General features: G+C 44.3%; 2 protein-coding genes across 7 annotated transcripts in view; one reads left to right on the top strand and one right to left on the bottom strand.

The window, feature by feature from the left end:
- LOC119181439 (uncharacterized) overlaps positions 1-5,734 on the top strand; it is a 120,594-nt gene extending 114,860 nt beyond the window's left edge. For all 4 annotated transcript variants that reach the window (XM_075888961.1, XM_075888962.1, XM_075888963.1 and 1 more), the window contains exon 7: positions 388-5,734. In XM_075888961.1, the coding sequence (XP_075745076.1) occupies positions 388-4,373 (3,986 nt within the window). In that variant the 3' untranslated portion in view covers positions 4,374-5,734. The remainder of the gene's footprint in view (positions 1-387) is intronic.
- Positions 5,735-8,689: 2,955 nt separating this feature from the next.
- LOC142803609 (myeloid differentiation primary response protein MyD88-like) lies at positions 8,690-18,954 on the bottom strand. 3 transcript variants are annotated; one of them, XM_075888969.1, is made up of 7 exons: positions 18,902-18,954; positions 16,330-16,814; positions 15,337-15,384; positions 14,728-14,760; positions 14,484-14,652; positions 12,033-12,124; positions 8,690-9,290 (listed from the first exon to the last, which is right to left on the bottom strand). In XM_075888969.1, exons 2-7 carry the CDS (start codon positions 16,697-16,699, stop codon positions 8,884-8,886), a joined length of 1,119 nt encoding a protein of 372 aa, XP_075745084.1. In that variant the 5' UTR covers positions 16,700-16,814; positions 18,902-18,954; the 3' UTR covers positions 8,690-8,883. The 3 variants fall into 3 exon arrangements, with proteins under 3 accessions (XP_075745084.1, XP_075745083.1, XP_075745086.1); XM_075888968.1 differs by having other exon boundaries at positions 18,794-18,932; XM_075888971.1 differs by lacking the exon at positions 18,902-18,954 and adding an exon at positions 17,932-17,949.
- Between the last annotated feature and the right edge of the window lie 661 nt (positions 18,955-19,615).

Below are 19,615 nucleotides of genomic sequence, written 5' to 3'. Positions count from 1 at the left end.
CAGGTGTAATTGTTGGGCTGCACCACATGCGTGTGGCGTGCATGCATGCGCAGCAAACTGCAGCGCATGAACACGAACCACTGTGATGCTCGCCTTCCATTGTTTGCAGCATGTGTAGTGTGCACGACTTCATTGGCACTATAGATAGAAATATACTGCCTCTTTCATGCACCGTCCACATTACCCCTCCATCATTAAGCACACTACCTTTAGTGCAGCAGAAAGCTCACCGGTCAAACTGGTCCCATGAAATTTGTTGGCCATTGCTTCAAGCCTCTAGATTTTTCTGGTTTCTTGAGGTTGCTTCTTATTCTTGTGTTAGTAGTAGCAGTAGCAGTAGCAGCAGCAGCAGCACCTACTATTTTTTCTTTTTTTCTTTCCTTGCAGGAGATGCCGAGCATAAGCCATTTGTAACCAGTGAGCCAGATGTGGTGAGCATGGACCTTGATGGCACCGAAGACTTCCTTGTCTTGGGTTGCGACGGTCTTTGGGACCAGCTGAGCCCCAAGAATGTGGCATCGAGAGTGTACCACGCAGTTCTTGAGGACCCGGAGAGTGCACCCTATGTGTCCCACACTCTCGTGCAGACGGCCAGAGACATGGGCTCATCTGACAACATCACAGCCATAGTTGTCTTCCTGCGTGATCCTCGCGACTTTAAGCCTTGCGTTCTGGACATTGTAGACTACTTCCCAAATCCAGTGCCTGGAAACGAGGTGCCAGCAACACCGGCCGAAGATGCAAAGGAGGCCTTCAATGCGAGCGAATTCGATGCTTCCAGGTTCAACAGCAACGGCTACGGAGCCCACTTATTCGATGCTGAAGCTGTGAATTCCCACACCTATGAGCATGCCGCCGAAACTGAAATGCTTCAGGTGGCCTCTGATGTGGTTCAAGGAACGATCGAAACAGCGCTGCATAGAGTCAATGAAGATGTCATCACTGCTGGCCAAATTGTCGATCAAGTGCACCTCCTTCACACTGAAGAAAGTGGAAAGTTCTCAGATTTACCTGAGCAGTTTCACGGTGCCATCCCAACTGATGGCAGTCTGGAAGACAAGTTTGATCAACCCGACGGCATCTCGCATGCTGCTAATGGATACGGTGACAACATACCAGAACGGCAGGCTGTGCACCACAACCCGTTCGATGACGAAGGCTATGGGCATGACCTCGAGACAGCCGAATGCCTTCAAAGCTCTGGTATTGGAGGGACCCTGGAAGAAAGTGGGACTGAAAGTGCGGAGCGGTTCTCTTCCTTCGCAGAAGGAGCTAATGAGGCTAGCAGCCAACTTGAAATGCCTCAGGAACAGACTTTCTGTACAGCACCAAGTCCAACACAGCAGCATCAAGAGTTCGATACTAGTTTCGACCAGGAAGTTGATGCTAGGCAGCCTTCTCCAGTTGGCCAACATATGCTGCCCCAAGATCCACTGCTCGCTGCTGGTGACCTTGTTGGGGCTCCTGCTGAACCTGCAGCATCGAGAGAGGCTGAGCTTCCAGACGAAGGAGTTGATGTGAGCACTCTTCCTGAGGATGTCCAGGAAATGGAGGCAGCAAAAGAGCAACATGGGGCATCAGCCATTCAGGATGAGTGCCTTAGTACATTACCAGAAGACCAACAAGATTGCAAGCTTGCACAGCTCTGTGACATGGATTCTGTTGTTTTACCAGATGCTGCTGAACATGTTGCTGCAGTTGCTGAGGCCACTCGGGCAGTACGTGATGCTGAAACCATAGGTATGGAACATTCAGACGATATCCATGGCAACATGCTGTCACCTGGTAACAACCAGGAAGGAGTGCAACAGCTTGATCACTTGTATGAAAATGCGCAACAGTCTGATCTCAACAAAGAGGAAATGCAGCTAGCACAGCCGTTGGAGCCCGAGCACGTCAAGGATGGCACAGATGCCGATATGGCTGCCAGTGGACTTAGTTATAATCAGCCCCTTAGCCTCCAGTCGGATGACCTTGTGTCTATTGACCTTAACAGCTCAGCCATGCAGTCACTTGCAGAGGCGAGTGCGCCTCCTCATGCAGCAGATAGTGCTTTTATTTGTGAGACTGTTGCAGTGCCGCATGAAGACACAAGCATGGCATATGTCACAAGCGAAAATGCCCAAAATGAGCAGCCTGTCTGCGAAACATTGGAGAGCCTTGGTACGGACGACGCTGATGACACCTCTTTGGGTGGTTCTGCGGAGTCCATTGTTGAGAAAGTCACTGCCGAGCCTGTCCAGCAAGATAGTGCTGTTATCTTTTGCGAGCTCAAAGAATCTCCTCCTGTGGAGAACATTCTCAATGTGCAGTCTGACGAAAGCGAACAAAAAGTTGACGATCTATGCTACAATATCCCTGTTCAGCAGCAAGAACAAGTGCCAGCGGAAGTGTCCTACGCAGGTTCCCAAGACAGTTTTGTGCTTGGCAGCCAAGTTTCTGAGCCTTTCGTCCAAGACTCTTTTGCTGTACCTACAAGTACCGAAAACTCCTTCGCCTTAGAACATCCACCTGAAGAACCCTCCTTGCAGTCTCCAGACTCTCTACTGCAAGTTGAGCCCCAACAACCTGCAACAGCTGCTATATCTCCAGTCGGTGATGCTGAACAGCCTTGTGAGCCGTCGTATCAGAATCTTTCCGAGGAGGCACAGAGTCCGCATCTTCAGTCCCAGAGTCCCGCGATTGAGGAACATATGGAGCAGAAGTCTGTCGCACTTAACGTGGTGCACTGCATGAGCGAGAACACAAAACCTACGGTTGATGAAACTCCCGCTCCTGTGGTTGACGTAGGTGCGATTCCAGAGAACATTCCGGAGGCAGATGGGGTCACTGACTCGGACTCCGAGAGGGACAATGAGTGGCGATTCGTGAAGCCCGTAGAGCCTGTTATTTCGCAGTTGGCAAAAGAGGCTGGTCAAGTTCCGATCCAAGGTTCTCAGGCTGCTGAGATGATTCATGCAGAACAGAAGGAAGCAGCCTCTTCTGAACTAGTTCAAAGTACTGCAGAGACTAGTGCTTCCGAGCCAAAGGTTGATGCTGTGTCAGACACGAAGCAAGATTTGTTACCCGAAACAAAAGCCGAAGTTGATGTTGCAGCTGCTCAGAAGGACACATTACCCGAACGAAAGGCTAGTGCCGCAAAACTTACTTCCGGTGCAAAGCTCTCACCAGCTGCCCAGAAAACAAAGCCAGCTGCTAAAGCATCGCCTGCTCCAAAGCCAAGGACATCCTCCACTGATAAGCCTGCAGCAAAGCCACTTCCTTCAAAGACAGAACCATCCTCTAAAGCTACGCCTGCAACTAAGTCTCCTCTGAAAAAGCAGCCTGTGGCTACAAAACCTACCACAGCAACTACGACAGCAAAACAGAGCACCACTGCGAGCAGCACCACTGCGAGCAGCACCACTGCGAAAACGAACCTAACCCGCAAGCCCGAGCCACTAAAGCCCAAATCGGCCACGGCTGCCACCGATGCACCAACCAAGAAGCCAGTTTCTGCAACTTCAAGGCCTTCGGCTGGATCCACTAGGCCCGCCCCATCCAAACCACCAGAAAAGAGCACGGCTCCAGCATCAAAGGCCAAACCGACAGCACCATCATCCACAGCGCCTCGTCCTCGAACAACCATCGGATCTGCATTGACATCGTCTGCTAGCAAGGCAGAAGTTGGAACTGCCGAAAAGAAGCCCACTACTAAACCGGCACCAACTCGGCCTCCCATTTCCAGGACTGCACCAAAATCTATGCAGCCTGCCAGCAGTAGCTCTGCACCGAGAGTTGGATCAAGCACTACGGCGAATCGTCCTACTACAGCACCCATTTCGAGGCCTGGAACAACATCGAGGGTTGGTAGTGCCTCGACTGCCGCAAAGAAGGTGACGGATGCCGCAAAGAAGGTGACGGATGCCGGTGCTGCAGCTGTGAAAACATCTTCCGCGAGGGTTCCAGCAACGCGAGATGCGAAGCTCGGCAAAGACAGCACCAACCAGCAGCTGGCTGGTGCAAGACGAACGGAAATAACTCAGAGAAGTGCTGCTAGTAGGACGGCCACCGCGTCAAAAACTGCCGCAACAAAGCCAACGACAACAAGCAAGTATGCTGCTGTTAGAGCAGTTCCCAAGGGGGGCGGCACCGCTGCTGCCGCAGCAAAAGCTGCTGCTGCTGAAAATCAAAGCAATGGAGAACCTGCTGCCAACTGCAATGGGACACCAGAAGAGAAGGGCACGCTGGAACAGAAAGACAACAAGGAAGCCTTTGCGCCTGCAGGCGAACCAGGCATCCTGAGCAATGGCAGCCACCCGGAAAGCGACGAAATAGCTAAACCCGCTGCCATTGCGGAAAACATGCCTGACGTCCCTGCTGTGGATGTGTAGTTTTACTATCTTGACTCTCTACTAGTCATTCTGCTCTATCCTGTGCTTTTTTTTTTAATCTTGCAACGGTGCAACAGTATTTTTGACAGCTCCTTTTTACAACGAAAAATGTGCAGGGACAAATAATGAGCATGCATGCTACAGAATTATAGGTACAAGGTCACTCTCTGTATGGGAAGTCTTTGATACTTGCGCACATCCCTTTTTATCGAATCTTTTAATTTACGCATTTGATAAGGTGCAGGTACTGGCTGGCGCTCAAGCCAGAATTTTTTTTTCCTCTTCCCTGCCCGTTTTACCTAGCGTTAGTTGTATGCATAGGCTGTCATGCCCTGTTCTGAAGTTTGCAATTTCCTCTTTCTCTCTCGAAGAGATTGTGCCCAGGTGCGAGTGTATACCAAAGACTGCTTGGATGCCTTGCAAGCATCGTTTTTTTTCGTTAGCCCACTCGCATCAACTGCGAAGTTGCAAAGGCATTCTGAAAAGCAGCAAGACGTACTCGCTTCTTGGGCAGGTGTTATTTATTTTTGCATCAAGTGTCCTTAATGAGAGGAATGGGAGGGGATTGCTTTGTTTTATGCTTACGTGCTTTGACTTGAGGGCTCAGTTGAAATGCAATGTGTTGAGCAATTGTAGCAAAAGTCGACATTTCGATGCATTTACCAAACTGCATTGTTTTCCCCACTGGCTTGTGGGTTGGTGTAATCCGTTGCTGAACCTGAATATAACGAAGTCTCATCTTGGGCAAGATAATGTTATACTACGACGAATGCGTTTCTACACAGGTACTTAGGCAAAGAAATATTCGCAATGTTTCACCAAGTTTGCATTGTTGCATGCACATATGGTCGATAATGCATACTTTGGGCAACTATGAAACTAATTATTCTCTGCTGTACACTAACATGTCATATCCTGTATCTGGGTCTTACACCAGCCATAGTTGATTTGCTTCGTTATATCAAGGTTCAAGTATTGCTTAGGCCATGTTGCTAAGTTTCTTTTAAATTCTTTTCCAGTTACAATTCAGGTTTCAGTCTCTTCTACCCTGCACGTCGCTGCAGATGTGTAACAGTCCTCCACAGAGAAGTCCTGCAGTTCTTTATAGTGATGTGTTCGGCTTGCATGTTTTCTATGCAACATTTATAAATACGGCACACAGAAGTGTTCCAACCCAATAACCTCTTTGATAGCACTTTTTCGTGGGGAGTCCCTTGCCTGCAACATGGGCAAGTTCATACGTTGTCTATGACTTATTTAAAAGTATGTATTGCATCACCTTCTTTTAGGGACCTTTCTTTTTTCTTCTGCGATACTTTTTACACATACTTTGCTGAAATAAAAAAAAAATTTTATGAATACTTGAGTGTTGTGTTCCTTCGTTTCACCATCTGTGTTGACAAACTTCTGCACGCTTTCTTGTAAAGCCTGCTCAGCCTTAAAATGGAATATTGTGATACAGTGTCCCACATCAACTTTATATGTCACCGGGTTGACTATGTTGCTGCCTTGAGAGCAATAGCAGTGTGGCAGATTGCATATGGCAACAGCTATGTTTCATTTTGACGCTACTCGGAGTTCATTCTTGAGCGAGTTCTGAACATCTGCAGCAAGATAGTTACTGAAAATAATCTGCATATTCAAGTTTGCACCTCTGGTGAAAGTTTGTGTTGCTTTCATTTCGCTGGATTTCTGGAGCAAGAGCAATTGATCCAGCTTCAACTTAGCCAATGGTCTGTTGGGCAGTAGGCTAATAAAACTCGCCAAGTGCATTGGTCTTAAGTCTTTACGCTCAATCTTTAAAAGTGGCTTGGTGTGCTCATGACAAAATCCTTGTAGACTACTGATAATTATGAAGTGCCTTATCAGTGCTGGAAAAAATTCTACTCTGCAAGAAAGAGTGATTGTTACAGGCGTGAGCGAAATTGGAACATGGTTTTTAATTACTGGACATGCCTTGATTAACTGGTACTCTGCGTTTCTAAGGCGTAGTTGCACATGCGACATGGTTGCACATGCAACGTAAAAGGCTAGTCACTTTATTGCACGACACATTCAGTATTGCAACTGCTGCGAGCTGACTGGTTGACTGGTTCGGTGGTTCGCTGCAGTAGCTAAGCACATAGTGCAAGGCAGAAGAGCCGCTGATGCCACATCCTTTTTATGGTAACGTGCCGATAATGCCGACCAAAAAAAAAAAAAAAACCTAACATTGTTAAAAGTTAAAAATATAGGCGAGCTTGTGTACACTCAAAGTGGTGAACATTGCAGTTAGGGAAAGGGAGACTACAACCAGATAGTTGCACCTACTGGTGCAACTAGTAACCGTACCGCTTACATGTCCAGTCCTCTGCTTTCGGTCTGGTGTTTGAGTTGAAACTAAATGAAATGTACAGCAGACCTTGCACCCTCATTAACATACAAGTGTGACTGTCTTGAACATGCTATTAAGGGGTATCTGTAGCCTCAATAAACTCTTCTCTACTTTTTCATTCATACAGTGTGTTCATGCAGAAATATACTAAACTTCTCATGTGTATCACACAAATTTGAAGAATGCTGGAGACATAAGGGTACTAGTGTAGTGTATGTGTGCCTGTGGCAGTTTGACCATTGAAGTATGACTACTCAGTCTGCATGGTAATGGGCAATAGTACATTAATTTGCCAAGACTACGTATTTGCCTTTCACGTGAACAGGATTGTTCACAATTTCGTTGTAGGTTTTCAAATATCTAGATCTAACAACAGTAAGTTTTGCAATTTATGTAACCACTAGTAGATGCAATTATGTAGATTTTAATTTCGTAAAGAATGGGAACATGCAACAGCCAGGATTAAATGCATATTTTATTACTTCAAGAAATAATGCTTTTCACCTGCAGCCTTGTTCTTTTTGATGGCACAAAATGGGAAGGGAACAATGTTGTATACTGTGTTCAGAATGTGACACTAAGGTTTTGGTTGCTACAATTCAAAGTGGGCAAGCTTGCTTGGATATGAAACGACTTGAAAAAAGCGGTTTCGCACATTTATTTTGCATTTAATGTTGCAGACACTGTTTCAGCTTCTTTGGCAAGCTGTGGACTCGGCATGTTTCGCTAGTTGTAAACATTATAAATAGGTTTGAGGCTAATGCATGACACAGCACAGCTTAAACAAGGCTGCCTACAGTTGGGAAAATCCTTTCGCTCCCTGTGGCTTGTCTCACTTTAGGACTTGATTCAACAATGGCATGGTACTGTGCAATTCCACTATACAACAGCATACGAAGAAATCTGGACAGGAAGACATTCGAGAGCTATTTTATAATCCCTCGTGCTGTACCAGTTGGTTAAAACCATCTGCTGTAGCCAACCTAATTCTCGTACAATAGGCACCTGTAACTGATGCACTATTTGTTTCTCTCTTTTCAAAGGGCGGAATTTTTAAAGCCTAAGGACATCGTCGAAATGCAACATCTACTTAAGTGAAGCGAGAGTCATTTTATGACCTGTGACACGGTATGCAGATTAATACAAAATGTTTACTGTAAATTTAACTTGTTGTTTTACGCCGATGGAGTAGATTCATAACATATCCATGCACCCTGGACATGAAGGAAGTACGCAAGATGCCTTCAAATTGTGTCGCTTTCTGCTGGCAAGCCTTTTTACTTCTGCAAACCTGATAGTACAATGGCACTGCTAAACGATGCTATCTTGTCAGTGCACAATAAAGAACACCAGATTCAGAATTTCCAGAGCCCTCCACTACTGCATCTCTTATAATCATATTGTGGTTTTGGGATGTAAAAACTCGTATAATTAGTGATATCTAAAGTAACAACATACCATTGCACACAATAAATAGCATTTCTGTGCCAACTGGCTATTAATGGCTTCACTTCAGTGCGAAGATGGTTAAATTAACTGGAGAAAGTGTGTTTGATGGACATTTCAAAAGGTGGACCTATCATTGTCAAGGATCCACTGATGTCTGCCTTAGGCATTTTTACCAGCTCATTTCATCTATTCTGACTTGGCGCTTTCAATCTGTCAGCTACCTCCTCAATTCCGGATTCACAGTTTTAAATATCTGCATCATAGGAATGCTTTCTGAAAGCTCTAGACATGTATAGCGACAGCAACAACTAATTTATGTTGAAAAAAGAATTGATCTATGCTCATAAGTAATTCATCTGTTCTGTATATGTTGGCAACTATGGTGTAGAGCGTTCTTGGCACAGCTCAGAGCACACACTGCACTTATAATGCATAGTACAGCAGTAGTGAGCTTCAACTCTAATCGGGTTCGATGACTAATCAGTCACATCTGTTCAGGTTGGAGAGAGGCGAGCAAAGCCATAGTTTATTGCTAAGCGAACATAACAGAGCAGCAACTGATTGTGTTGGACACTCTGTCGCACAAAGTGGGCCTATTAAAAGTGCAGTCTCTGGGCACAAAACCTGCGTCCACCTTCCATTCCTTGCACATGATGTCCCACACGCTGGTTTGCATCAGCATTGTCGCTACGATAACTCTGGCGAACCCATACTTTGGAAGCCACTGGAATCGCTAGACATGCTGCTTGTCTTTTTACGTGGGGCAAAAATTTTCCACCACTTTTTTGTTGAACTCGTAGACTCGTTCTCGTCTTTGACAGGCGTCTTCATGGGCACAGCTCTCGCCGGCTTCGTGCCGAGAGGGGGCGCGGTGCTCATGACGAGAGAGGGCGGGATCAGGGGTGTGGTGGTGGCCGAGGTGCGGACAAACAGAGAGCTCCCGTCGCACCGGACCGACTCGATCAGTTTGATCCAGTTCCACTCGGCCTGCTTGGAAGTGTTATCACAAAGATTGATCTTGGAGATCATCCGGATCGTGCCCTTCAACACGCACTGCTTGACGATCACCGGTATCAGTTTTTGCTGTGCTTGTTCTGCCAAGAGGAAGTGAAATACCGTGAAGGTTAAATAATGTTGGGCTTGTACAATCCATGTCAAAAGATTACACAATGTACACCTCGGAAGCAACACTCTCCCCATACCTCAAAACTTTTTTTTTTTCATTTATTACCTAACAAATGATAGTCGAGAAAATCGTATGGGACATCAATTATTGTATTAAAATGAAGTGTAGTAATCATAAAATAAATTGAATTTATGTGGACCAAAAATCGCTCTCAGTCGGGGAGATACAAACCCACAACCTCGCATTGAACAATAAGTGTGACATTTCTGCTAAAATTTAAATAAGACCAGTGGAGCAGTCAGTGAAAAATCTTTTTTGATAATATCAAACAATATTAAACCTATGTATACACAGTAGTATATACCACATTGTCCCAACCATGGCAAATATGTTAGGCACAACACATAACCACACTCAACAGCTTCAGCATCTAGTGCCTCTACTCCTCGATCACTCGTGTTTTACCGAGGTCCTCCAATCAGATACTCCTAGTTCCCAAGGTTCATCGCCATTCCTCTGTGCTGGGGAAGCGAGACATCTGAAGTAGCTATTACCTTTGGCTGATCTATCCGACTTACTCAATTGAAAGGAGGCATAAAAGTTGGTGGACAAAATATAATTTTTCTGAGATCTGTTGCAGTTGTAACTGAAAATTTGTTATTGATAAGGGTATGAAATACTGTGAACATAAGTGCAGCTGCACTTTGCTACTGAAGCACTGCACTACCATTATTTCTGTGTGCCATTGTATTGATCATTTGATAAGTGTCAGATGTCTTGAAGGTCAAGAGATGTCGCAGACAGACTCAACGCCAGCACGTGCAACCTTCAGTGTAGTACTGGCTTATGCATGGTGTAACCTGGTCAGTTCACTGAACTTTCGCAGTTTGAGTCCGTCGCGGTGGTGTAGCAGTCAGGGCGCTCGGCTGTTGACCTTAAATGTCGCGGGTACGATCATGGTTGTGGCAGTTCCATTTTGGTGAAGCCGAATGCTAGAGAACCAGATGGTCGAAATTTGCAGAGCTCTCTACTCCAGTATCCCTTATAATCATATCTAAGCTTTTGGACATCAGACCGTAGATATTGTTATTGTTTATAAACTTGCACACCTAAAGAAGCTCACCTGCATTATCGGTTGTGTGAGAGTCACTAGAGGTTTTAACGCATATATCTGCACATGGAGGAAGATAATTGGAACAGACGTAAATACTACTGGCAGGCTGGCTAACGTGCAAAGTGTGGCATTTGGGACAAAACTTGTCACGCTGAATTTTTCTATCGACAAATGGCGATATAGGTCAATGCTCTTCATTTATACTTGCATCAGGCGTCGGCAAATTCACTGACGTTACCATGAGAACCTGCAGCAGTTGCTCCCGCGTAAGTGTCTGTGTGGTTACATAAAAGCTCTTCAAATCTCGCAACCATGGGATATGCTCTTCCGGTTGTATAAGGTTGCAAGGAGGGTCTCCACTAATGCCAAACTGATAGTCGGTGGCCCTCAATCTTTTCCAACTCTAAATATTTATTTTTTCGCTAGTTGCAGTTAAGGCACAGAACAACAATGCTACATAATGAGCGAACATCATCAGAAGCTGCTTTTTGATCTGACAGCGTTGCTACAGAGAAAAACGATTTCTGTCATATTAGTACATTACTTTTCCACAATTCCAAGATCATCAAGCTTGTCACAAAAGGACACTTGGTAAGTGGGAAAATGCACAGAAAGAAAATGCAGCTGGCAGAACTGCCTCGAAGTTCCCACACCAAACATAGCAACTTCATAGATTTCGACAATGCCTACAAGGTCATGACTGATATGCTCCTTTCTCTTTGAATTGTGGGATATAGTCCCTTCAAGCACCACGTGTACAATTGGACACATAAACTACGATAGGGCGTCATGCACTAAGTGTTGTTTTTAATGGCTTGAAACACAGTGCACACATTGATTGAGGCCTGCAGGGAGGACATCTAGCGGTCATTTAACCTCATTGTGCTGTGAGCTTCATTCCGGCAAGGGACCGCTTTGCTAGAAAAACTGCCATGTTCGACAACCGTAAGAGGTGCCACGTCCCAGAACCAATGCCAAGAGTTTTTTTTTTATCTCTGCTGGACATGAATGCAACAAAAAAAGAAAACTGCACACATTCTGGGCTTAATACTTGGTTCTCTTTATGCAAGGAGAGAAGTGTATTATCAATTACTCAAACTCTGACAAAACAAAACTTTCCTGCATTTTCTTTCCAGGAATATAATACTGAGCGTCTTGGAATTCTGCCATGCAGAATTGACACATTTTCAGACAGTACATCATAACTTGCCTTAGTAATGAGTATAAACTCAAATATAATAGTAAAAAAGTTGCATCTTACATGAAAATGAGTTTGTTATAGCCAAAAATTCGTTATAGAGGTATACTTCTAAATATATATTTATTGCAAGACTATTTCTTCATTTATTTTATTAGAACCAGTATTTCGTTATATCCGGGTTTGTTATATCGAGGTCTGAGTACTATTCAAGTTAAATTCAAAATTTAACCAAATTGCTACTCACTTTGAATTCGGTTCGAGCCAAAAATTTACTATTTGCACAAGCCTACTTTTGGCGCATGCATGGCAGAATTTGTGTCGCCAAAGTTATGTTTGAGAACAAGATGGCACCACTAATGGCGCAAATTGATACAACTGGCCCAGATTGAACTCACCATTGTTAATGCTTTCAATGAATGTTTGCTGCACACGGCACTCTTGTGACTCGAGGAATTCGGGCGAAAACACAATGATGGTTTTTCTACACCTGGAAAGACAAAAAGCATATCCAACTAAAGTTGGCTAGACTTCTCTTTACCCAAAGCTAGAAAAGAGCATTTGAAGCAGCTGCATTACTCGCAAAGTGTAATGAGATTGCCCTCCCTCTTTAGCATGCCCAGCTTTTCGAATTTTCAAGACTCAGGTGTGACTTACTGAATTAGAAATGAATGTTAAAAGGCACGCCAGAGTACATAGTTTTCTAAAATATGAGTTTTAATACTTTATGATGTACTCTATGAGTACATAGTTATGCACTCATGGTTACATACTCGAGTCACTGGTGAAGGTTGTATGCCACCGTACCAGTTCCACGGGCGAGAAGGAACTAGAAAATGGAGAGAGAAAGTGAAGTAATGCCATATGTCCAAAAGGTGTCGCATGACTTGAAGATGGTGGCGGGCAGATTCGGGGTTGACGCGATTTTCTCAGTGCTCTGTAAGTTGTCGACTTGGTGCACGAAAGGAAGTTTTATATGAATTTCTTTTGACCTGTGGTATGGTTTGTGTGGGGCAGACTGGGAGATAGTATATTAATTAATGTTTAATGAAACACTCTTACTCACTAGAAGGTGACAGTGGAAAGTAACTGCCAGTTCATTGTAGGACATGTGCCAAAAAGTGCTAGCCCATATTTAATAGCATGGAGGTACTAGTGCAAGCTAAAGGCCTGGGAGCTTTTGGATCGCTAGACTTGCCTAGATAAGTGGGTCAGTGAAGCATCTGTGCGTCTCTTCAAGAAAGAGCTTGATTTTCTTGGTTAGATAGGAGTCTTGGAAAGGGAGTTTACTGCAGTGATGTGGTCATGGCTGTTTTTTGTGCACACACATTGTTACTGGAGGTAAAATTGCGTGATGTCAATGAATCAGTTGTTAGTCTTGCTTCTACTCTGGTGTCTCATCCTAACTACAGTTTAAGGGGAGAGGCTACCATCAGATACCAACTTTTTTGTTTATCGAGATATCTCAATGAAATTTTCAGGATAGACTAATAGCAAGAGCATTGGAACTACTATAACATTTCATGAAGTTATGTTCACTGGTTCTCCAGTTATGGCAGTATGTCAGAATAGTGCACATGGTTCCCTTATTCCAGGTCTGGAGAACTTTCAAATGATGCTGGAACTGTGAAACTTGCAATGAGGATTCTCAGATTGATACCTCAGGGGGTAACAGAGCTCTTTTTCTGATTTTCCTTACTGAAAAGTTCTAGGAGACCATCAAACTTAGTGTTGGTGATTGGGATATTAATATTCAAACTTTGATCAGTTATCATAAATAACGGACACAATATATTAAAAAAAATGGGCTTGTTTCCCCCTCAGAAGTTTATTCACGTACATAATACAAAAAGACTTATGAAAAGAGGCTGAGTGGTTCCCCTGATATGGCTGGAACAAGCAGCCTCGCAAGCCATAAAAGTCATTTTGAGAAAACGACATTTGAAAGTTTTGGGCACATATGCAAATCTAAAACAACCCTGCAGCATAACTGGAGGTGTCCTTTGGTACTGTCTTTCTTCGCCGCCTCTCTGTTTTCTCCAAGGATTACTTAAGTTTTTTTCAGGCGCAGTGAGTCTTTCTCGGCTGCCAGTTGAATGGCCAGGTGTTAGCCCCACTGATGAAGCTAGCACTTGGGTGACCTTGTAGCAGCCAGAATTGTATCAAAGCACTGTCTCATGCAATGCTGTCTCCACAGCAATTAGTGATGCATGCTACTCCTTAGGCATCAGGGACTGATTGAAATACTGAGTGAAAGGCCTGTGATGCGTTCTGCGTATTAGCTCCCAGGCAGCGCCGCAGAAGAGAAGCCTGTGAGAGCCGTTCGTAAATGGGCAGATGTGCATCTGCAACATAGCATTGCACGAATGCTTCAAAGGTGGAACGCCGTTAATCTTGCTGGCATTGTGACGAGACCAAGAGTCGGCACCCTCTGGGCACAACTGGTGGTGGGGCTCCTTGTTTGTCGATGTCACGTGGTGGTACGATGCCATCACTGCCCGCTGCATTGCCACCACATCATCGGAACTGTTCCGTAAGGCCCAGCCATAGTAGCCAGTCAACTTGTCGATGAGGGCCTTTGTCAGCCTGCCCTTCCATCCAAAGGCCTTGTTCCTTTTCTGCACAAGGTTGCGAAGTGCTGTTCCCATCCTCTTCTGCACGTGGTTCAGGCATTCCTCTTTCGAAATAGGGACCAGCCCATCGATATTTCTTGTACAAGGGCAGAATTGGGCTGCCATAATTAGGCTGCCTAGCTTGGATACTAAAATCACTTCATGGTAATTGAAAAATTCTTGTAAAATTAAATGAGAAAAAAAAAAGGTATTGTTATAGGCGAGAATTCAACTTACCATTTCTCCATGAGTTCATAGAATGTAGAGTATTGAAGGACACCTGCTTTTAGATCTCTGTTGGGCAAGAACAGACGTAGACCCAGTGATTCCAGTTTTTCGATCAGCACCTCAACAAAGGGCCAGTCTTGGGATGTGTAACAGACAAATGCGTCGTAGATAGGCGTCCCTGAATTTGAAGTTGGAAGTGTCAGAACATTAGTTACCATAGAGAAAACATAAAGAATGTACAAATTTTACTTACTTATCGACCTGACAGTTGGAGGACGAATGACATCTGAAAGTGTTCAACCACGTAATGAGTTTTTTTTTGTTCTCAGAGCTTTACTCTGGAAAGCACAATCATATTAGTTAAAAAAAATATCTCTATCACCTGCTTCACATTGAATCCAGGAAGCCCAGAATTACGACATGAATTGAAAGCATTAAGCAATTGACAGCCAAATATTTGCTGATGATTAGCAAAACAGGTGATGTACAATAGTATGAAACTAAATGTTTGTCATGAAGATCAAGGATAGATTACAGGGTATCCTAATCTCATGGCACAATGTTTTTTGATTACATTGCTTTCCATTCCATACATAACAATGAAATATATACATGTAGGCCCTGTTCATGAAGAGGCTGCACAATTGGTTTGTGAGAGTTATCAACTAACATAAAGCTGGACATGGCAAATGCCACGCCTTTACTAACTCGTAAACAAATGTCCCAAAATACGAGCTGCAAAAGAATACATTAGCTTTGCATGAACATCAGTCTAGTTTTTTAAGCTCAGTTAAATATTGAACCTTATTGTTTTTTTTTACCAAGCAGCCCTTGCAAGTTGTCAGCTCTACTGCCTACTAACCTGAAATCCCGCCAGACTGTTTTCTTCGGTAGAATTCAATGTCTTGTCCTGTAAGGAGGTATCAGTTTAATGAAATAATAAAAATAAAGGAAGTTTGACCTAGCAAACTGCCAAAAAATTCATTGTAATGCAAATTGTCAGCAAGCCGGAACGAGCAATATAAGACATGTGCTGTTTAAGAGCTTGTGTTGCTCTTTGCTTATGTTGACTTTCCTGCAAGCATTTTATTCTCAAAAATGTAAACATGGTATACATACTGATGTGCACACTTCTTGCCCTGACAATACTGCAGCCATTCTCATCCCAATGGTACCAAAATATTCCCTCTTCTCTCCCTTGCTACTGTTCAGAATACCAGAGAACAGAAAGTTTGCTTACACAAACTGCACGATTGACTTTCAGTGAAGTATGGATTTAAACCTGCACACCTTTGCATTTGCAATGCTTATGCACCAGGGCTACAGCCAAGCACTCTGTTAAGGTATGCATAGTGAACATTTTCAGGGCTCTTTCTCAACTTTTCAATTTAGATTTATGAGCTTATGCGGGTGACCCCTCAGAGGGCACCATGGCCTCCTGAACACCCTGTGTGCACGGCTGAACTCTAGAACAGCAGAACCGTTAGGGATGTATTTTCGTCACACAAGCACATTCACAATGTATCTCTCACGGCTTTCCATGAGATAACGTCGCATGTGCCATGTCTAGAGGTCACAAATAGCCTGTAGGCTATCACTACTACACAGCACTCTTGACAGGAAAGCGGAAGGTGCGTGTTTTCAATGGAAGAAAAGTAATCATGTGCTTAGTGTTCATGAAGCAGAAAGAGACCCGAAAAGTGGTGGGTTCCCATTGTTTTTTGCTACTTTTCGCTACTCACAAATGGATGAAAATTTAACCCCCCTGTCAAAGCTTTTACACCATGAGGGTCTTTTCAAGCCTGATGTGCCTGACATACCAAGAAAGAAAGACACACGTAAGAGTTTTTCTTACGTAGCTCTGCTTCAATGTCGTCAAGAACGTCGTATCTCTCAAGGCACATCAGGTGCTGCACAAGGAGGCTGACAGTTGCCACGGGCCGTGCATCCCACTCGTCTAGCAAAGATGCCGTCGGGCTCTTTCCCCGTTCCTTGAGGAGCTCCACCTCGTCACAGCTGAAGCCCGCCAACAGTGCCAGTCCTCGCCAGTCACGATGACCAGACGGCCCCAAAAGCAGTTGCGGCACGTCGAGGCGCATGGCAAGTATGGCGCGACACTTCAGACCGACTACAGCGATCGGAACATCTTGGAAGTTGTTCGGCGTCATCTCGGCAGTCTCCTGCTTTGGGAGCTGCGGATAGGCCATGATCTGCCTGTCGGGCATTAATGATCTGAGAGACGATACAATTAACACTGTGACGACATCACATATGGCAATTGCTTATCTGGCTATAGCTTATGTAGCCCTTCTTGGTCCGCTGTGTGGTGTGTGGCCATTCCTGTTCAAAAAACCAAAAGAAAGAACAAAATGTGAGGTACAACAATGTGCATGTTATTTTGCCTATTTATCTGAAAGGTATCAATTAAAAGGCATATACCTATAGCTGACTGCAACCACTAGTAAGCACTCTTAAATTACTTTCTGGGCTTTTGCATACTCGCTACCTTGGCTGTGGCTATGCTCCACTGCAAAATGTGAGAAGCTCACGGGTTTGACTGCTAGTCGTGGCAGCCACAACTGCACTGCCACGAAACACAAGAGCACCAGCAGACTCCTCGTGCATGCTGGACTAATTCAGTGCTCATTAACTAGATGTCGACGGGCCTAATTTAATCCAGAAGCATCCATGGTGGAATCTCAAACACTTGAACCGTTTCGTGATATTAAAACTAAAACTTTAATCCATTTAAATCAGTGGCATAAATTCAGAAAAATCACAAGAAGAGGATATAGGTTTTGCTATGGAGGCCGTTTCTTCTTTATTAATATAGGTTTTTATTTATGATAACCAATTTAAAATGTTGCTCTGAAAAAAAATAATAAAGCCAGGATAAGATTCACCGCATTTGTACTGTACTACTGGGTGTTCCCAGAAACTTGTCAAACGGCAATTTCAATTAGGGTTACTCCTGGTGGCTGCTTTGTGCCAAATTGGCTACTTTAGTGCCCAGTCCGGCTCTATAAAGTCTAGGTTACACCATGGTGCTTTTTCAGCTACTTTGAACTTCCGCGCTGGTGCATTTAGTGGTCAATTTTTCCATCATTTGCAGGTAAAAGAACAAGCAATCTTTAATACCACTCACTGCTGCATCAGGCAAAGGGCACGCATGTCCTTACCGCTATTCACAGGCGTGTGCAGAGAGGGCGCAAAGTATGTCTCATAGATTGACAATAGGGAGGAGGAGGGGTTATTCCCCTGAAGCCCACAGTTATGCTCGCCACAGCCCTGAAATACACGACACGCCTGCAAGACAAAGTGACTAAGTTACATGCGTGCTGGCAAATGCACGGCTAGTGCGCTGCTCACGCAATCACACTATGCTTTCTGGAGTTTGTTATGCTCACACAGTACGTTTATTGCACAAACTTGAAAAAAAAAAAAAAGCCGAACATACCTCATAGCAACAGAAAGTAACTTTCGTATGTTATCGGTCGTATACATGGCGGTAAGTGGGCGTCACACGGGGAAACTTGCCGATGGCAATCGAGCCCCGATCAAGAACGCAATCTCGCCAGTAATACTTGGTCGTGATAAGCTTCCCACTGCATCTTGAGCAAGTTAACCCTATCGCGACCAACACTCTCCATTTCGGCCTGTCTCAATCGCGATCAAATTAGAATACGCAATGCAGTGCGTGAAAAGTGTGTCCGGACTACTAAATTTAAGACACCAGTTTGGTATTAGAAGAATGTAAAAGAAAAGAAAACATGAGCACTTTTTTTTTTAGAAATTAGCGTCAGAAATAAGAAATCAGAGAGAAAGAGAGAGACAAGACTTTAAACTATGCGGGAAAAGCGTCCGAAGGATGACCTGGTTGTACGTAGTAGGTAAATCCCCGGAAAAACCAGATATTCGTAAAATATCAGGACTGCAAGCGGACATCTCGCTTTCTCGTTAGGCGTAAGGATATTCTGCCATGTATAATCAGCAGCCGGTGATGGATGTCAATCACATCAACGACGTTTGTGGCTGCATTATGCGAACGACTTTCGTTTTACGCACACGACGAATATTGACCGCGCACCCAAGTCGAATGCGATCGGGACAGACCCAAACTGCACCATCACTAAGAGATAAACGTAGAGAAGATAGAACTAAAAATAACGAATAGAACAGCATGCTTTTTTTTTATCACGACGCTACGGAAACTGTACACAGATATTCCTAGTATCGGCCGTCCCAAAACGGAAGGCGCGTTTGTCGCGGAATGTGTCACCGAAATGCTATAATCGCACCGTTAGCAAAGCTAAACATACCTAATGTTCGCTGATTAGATTTGGCGGAGAAGCGCTCCGTCACAGTACACTTCAATAAAACATTTTAGAAACTTTTGAGGATCTACAGGTGTCTGAATCAGCACGCACCGTAAACAGGCCAGTCCGAGCTCGCTCCTTCGGCCCATGACCTACTACACTCCTGACCTGCCCAGAGAGCACCTCTTCCAGCGCCCACGTTCTAGTTCATACCTTCTGCCGCTAGGGCCGTCACCTACGAGCGGCGTGGCGCTAGGCAGCACCTGTTCGCTGTCGTCTGCTTCAGCCATCGCTGTGGCAGTGCAAATCGTTCTTATTGTGCATGAATTGTGTATGAATGTGTAAAATATGGCAAATAAAGCGATATGATTCCTCGTCAGAGTTGGCTGCATTCGTGTGGACGTTTGAAGCAGAAATAGAACCGTAAAAAAAGCACACAAAGGGTCACAGTGGCAAGCAGACGGGAACTTTTCTACAAATGAAGGAAAATTTATTATGAAAATATTTCTTGAATGAAAACGTAGTCCAACGAGATAAAAAAACTATTGTTAGGCATTCATTGTTCACACTGAATCACGATGGTTCCAGACGATACGCATACACAAATTGCAGAAGATACGCAGAAACACAGTAGGTCGTGTGCAGAAACTTGCAGACGGCAGATAGCTGCAGTAGTCAGCTCTAATAGTGGCCGCGTGCAGTTTTTTTTTTTTAGATGAGCTGACACCTCAAATGTAAGTATGGTGTATTGCTGCGTGCCATATTGCAAATCGGAACAAGGCAAACAAAGTAAAGTAAGTTTTCACGAGTTTCCTGCCACAGACA

Source organism: Rhipicephalus microplus, chromosome 3 (genome assembly GCF_043290135.1).
Source record: "Rhipicephalus microplus isolate Deutch F79 chromosome 3, USDA_Rmic, whole genome shotgun sequence".
In the NCBI taxonomy this organism is placed as follows: Eukaryota; Metazoa; Arthropoda; class Arachnida; order Ixodida; family Ixodidae; genus Rhipicephalus; species Rhipicephalus microplus.
The sequence above is the reverse complement of the archived record's forward strand: the minus strand, read 5'-3'. Positions and strand labels throughout refer to the sequence as shown.

Coding starts and splice junctions, on each gene's coding strand:
- LOC142803609 (XM_075888969.1), bottom strand. CDS start 16,699: ATGCCCGACAGGCAGATCATGGCCTATCCGCAGCTCCCAAAGCAGGAG. Junction 15,385..16,329: donor CGACATTGAAGCAGAGCTAC/GTAAGAAAAACT, acceptor ACCTCCTTACAG/GACAAGACATTGAATTCTAC. Junction 9,291..12,032: donor CATTGAAAGCATTAACAATG/GTGAGTTCAATC, acceptor TCCTCTTGGCAG/AACAAGCACAGCAAAAACTG.